Source organism: Dendroctonus ponderosae, unplaced genomic scaffold, assembly GCF_020466585.1.
Source record: "Dendroctonus ponderosae isolate FM_Combo_2020 unplaced genomic scaffold, Dpon_F_20191213v2 Dpon_F_20191213_8, whole genome shotgun sequence".
Classification (NCBI taxonomy): Eukaryota; Metazoa; Arthropoda; class Insecta; order Coleoptera; family Curculionidae; genus Dendroctonus; species Dendroctonus ponderosae.
In genome coordinates this window covers 254,427-256,373 of record NW_026019016.1, presented here as the reverse complement: position 1 = coordinate 256,373, position 1,947 = coordinate 254,427, and the positions used below count along the sequence as shown (strand labels likewise).

At 31.7% G+C, this 1,947-nt stretch overlaps 1 protein-coding gene and 1 long non-coding RNA gene across 2 annotated transcripts; one reads left to right on the top strand and one right to left on the bottom strand.

Annotated features, from left to right (window-relative positions):
- On the top strand, window positions 1-509 carry LOC109547008. Its single transcript, XR_007282141.1, has 2 exons — window positions 1-55; window positions 206-509. It is a non-coding gene; the product is annotated as an uncharacterized LOC109547008 (long non-coding RNA).
- Window positions 457-1,947, bottom strand: LOC109534977 (putative nuclease HARBI1; the record flags this gene model as incomplete). The annotated part of the gene is given in 4 exon segments (XM_019900785.2): window positions 457-1,058; window positions 1,113-1,310; window positions 1,367-1,650; window positions 1,816-1,947. Coding segments are annotated over 4 exon segments (1,000 nt in total), but the record flags the coding sequence as incomplete, so codon positions are not given.

Genomic DNA, 1,947 nt, shown 5'->3' with positions numbered 1-1,947 from the left:
AGCCTGTCCTACCTCAGTTCTGAAGAAAAAGTGCGCTACAAATGAAAAGGAAATAGTAAGTTTGTTTTATTTTTTTATAGTAATAGTTTGTAAGCTGCACTTCCATATTATATTACTGTATATATCCATATACAATTGTGTATTCATTTACCAGTATTTGCTGGTATATAATCTAAAGTTTTATTTAAATAAATACAAATTATAGTTCAACCTCAATCGCAAGACCCCTGCTAGAAGATCAGCGGCATCAACGGTGAGAGCATTAGCCACATCTGATATTGCTAGCAAATACGACAAACTGCTAGAAAAACGATTGAAAATTGCAGAGATGCAGGAAGAAATGTTGGCATTGGATTTGAAATCGAAATCGAATGAGATTGCCCAGAAAAATGAGGAGCATGCCAAAAAAATGGAACTGCTTGACATAGAAATTAAAATAAAAAGAAAACTTTTAAGTAATTGCTAATTCATATATTTTTTGTTGTATATTATATCAATTGTCAAATTTAGTTCGTTGCAAGTTTTTTTTTTAAATACAGATGTTTTTTAACAATTTTTTATTAATACATTTTCTTACTAAAACTACTACTACAAACAATAAAACCAATCTACATGTAATTACTTAACTAATCCTAAACCTCACCAAAAAAAAATAAAAATTATTGACTAATTTTATTGCAAGCTTGCAAAGTAATTAACAAATTGTTGCTGTGTATTGTTGGAAATATTATTTATGTTAACATCTTGCAATTGGCCAATATCAATCAAATAATCAAGTTCATTAATACTTATTTCGTCTCCTTGAGGGGGCTCTGGCTCATTCATTTCCCGTGCAATATTGTGTAAAACAGCGGTGGCAGTTATTATATATAAAGTTGTCTCGACTTTTAATCGAGACCCATATGCCAAGATAGGAAAGCGCCTTTTCCACACACCAATTGCTCTCTCAATGGTAACTCTTGTGCGAATTAGAGCTTCATTATACAAATTTTGTTCGCGATTATTTGGGTTACGCAGTGGTGTCAACAAGAAATTTTTTAAAGGGTAACCGCTATCTCCTAAAATCGTTAAATAAAAAGAAAAACTATCCGATTAACAATAAATATACATACCAAGCAAAATTCCATTTGCAAATTCTCCTCTTTCAAATCGCGTGCAAACATTACTATTATTAAAAATAGTTGAATCGTGCGAAGATCCAGGCCAAGAAGCAACCAAATTGATAAATTTTAAATCGGCGTCACATATTACTTGGGTATTAATGGAAAAATACGATTTCCGATTGCGAAATATCTCAGCATCTTCCCCGCCTGTAATAATAAATGAATAGTTAATACTTTAATTGATTTATCATTAACTCAGTTACCTGGAGACTGAATACGAATCTGTGTACCATCTACCACACCTAAAACTCTAGGAAGTCTGGCTATATTATAAAATTTAGTCTGCTTTCTTCTAAATTCATGTGCTACTGGCATTTTAATATATCTTGGAGCTAACCGAACCAAGCACATTGAAACTTTTTGGACGATTCGGCTAACTGTAGATGTATCCATTTGGGTGAAATCGGCTACAGAACTTAAATGACCACCAGTAGCATATACTCTTAAACAAGTCAGGAACTGGTTTACTGGAGAGACACTGTTATTTCTAGAAAAATTAATAAAATATACCTTTTTTAATTTGGAAAGTAAATAATTATATAGGTATATCCACACTAAATTTGCTATGTAAATAGGCAAGCATTTGATGTACTGCTGTATAAGTATATGCACATGTCTGTTGTTATTTCACGAATTCTACTAGTATACTTACAATTCATTAGGATATTCTAGATCCGGTTGTAACACTCTCATAAGTTCAATAACTGTTGTTTTGTACAACCTAAATCTTTTGAAAAAAGTTAGTTCGTCCAAGTCCTCCAATGGATTATTTCGGATATATATT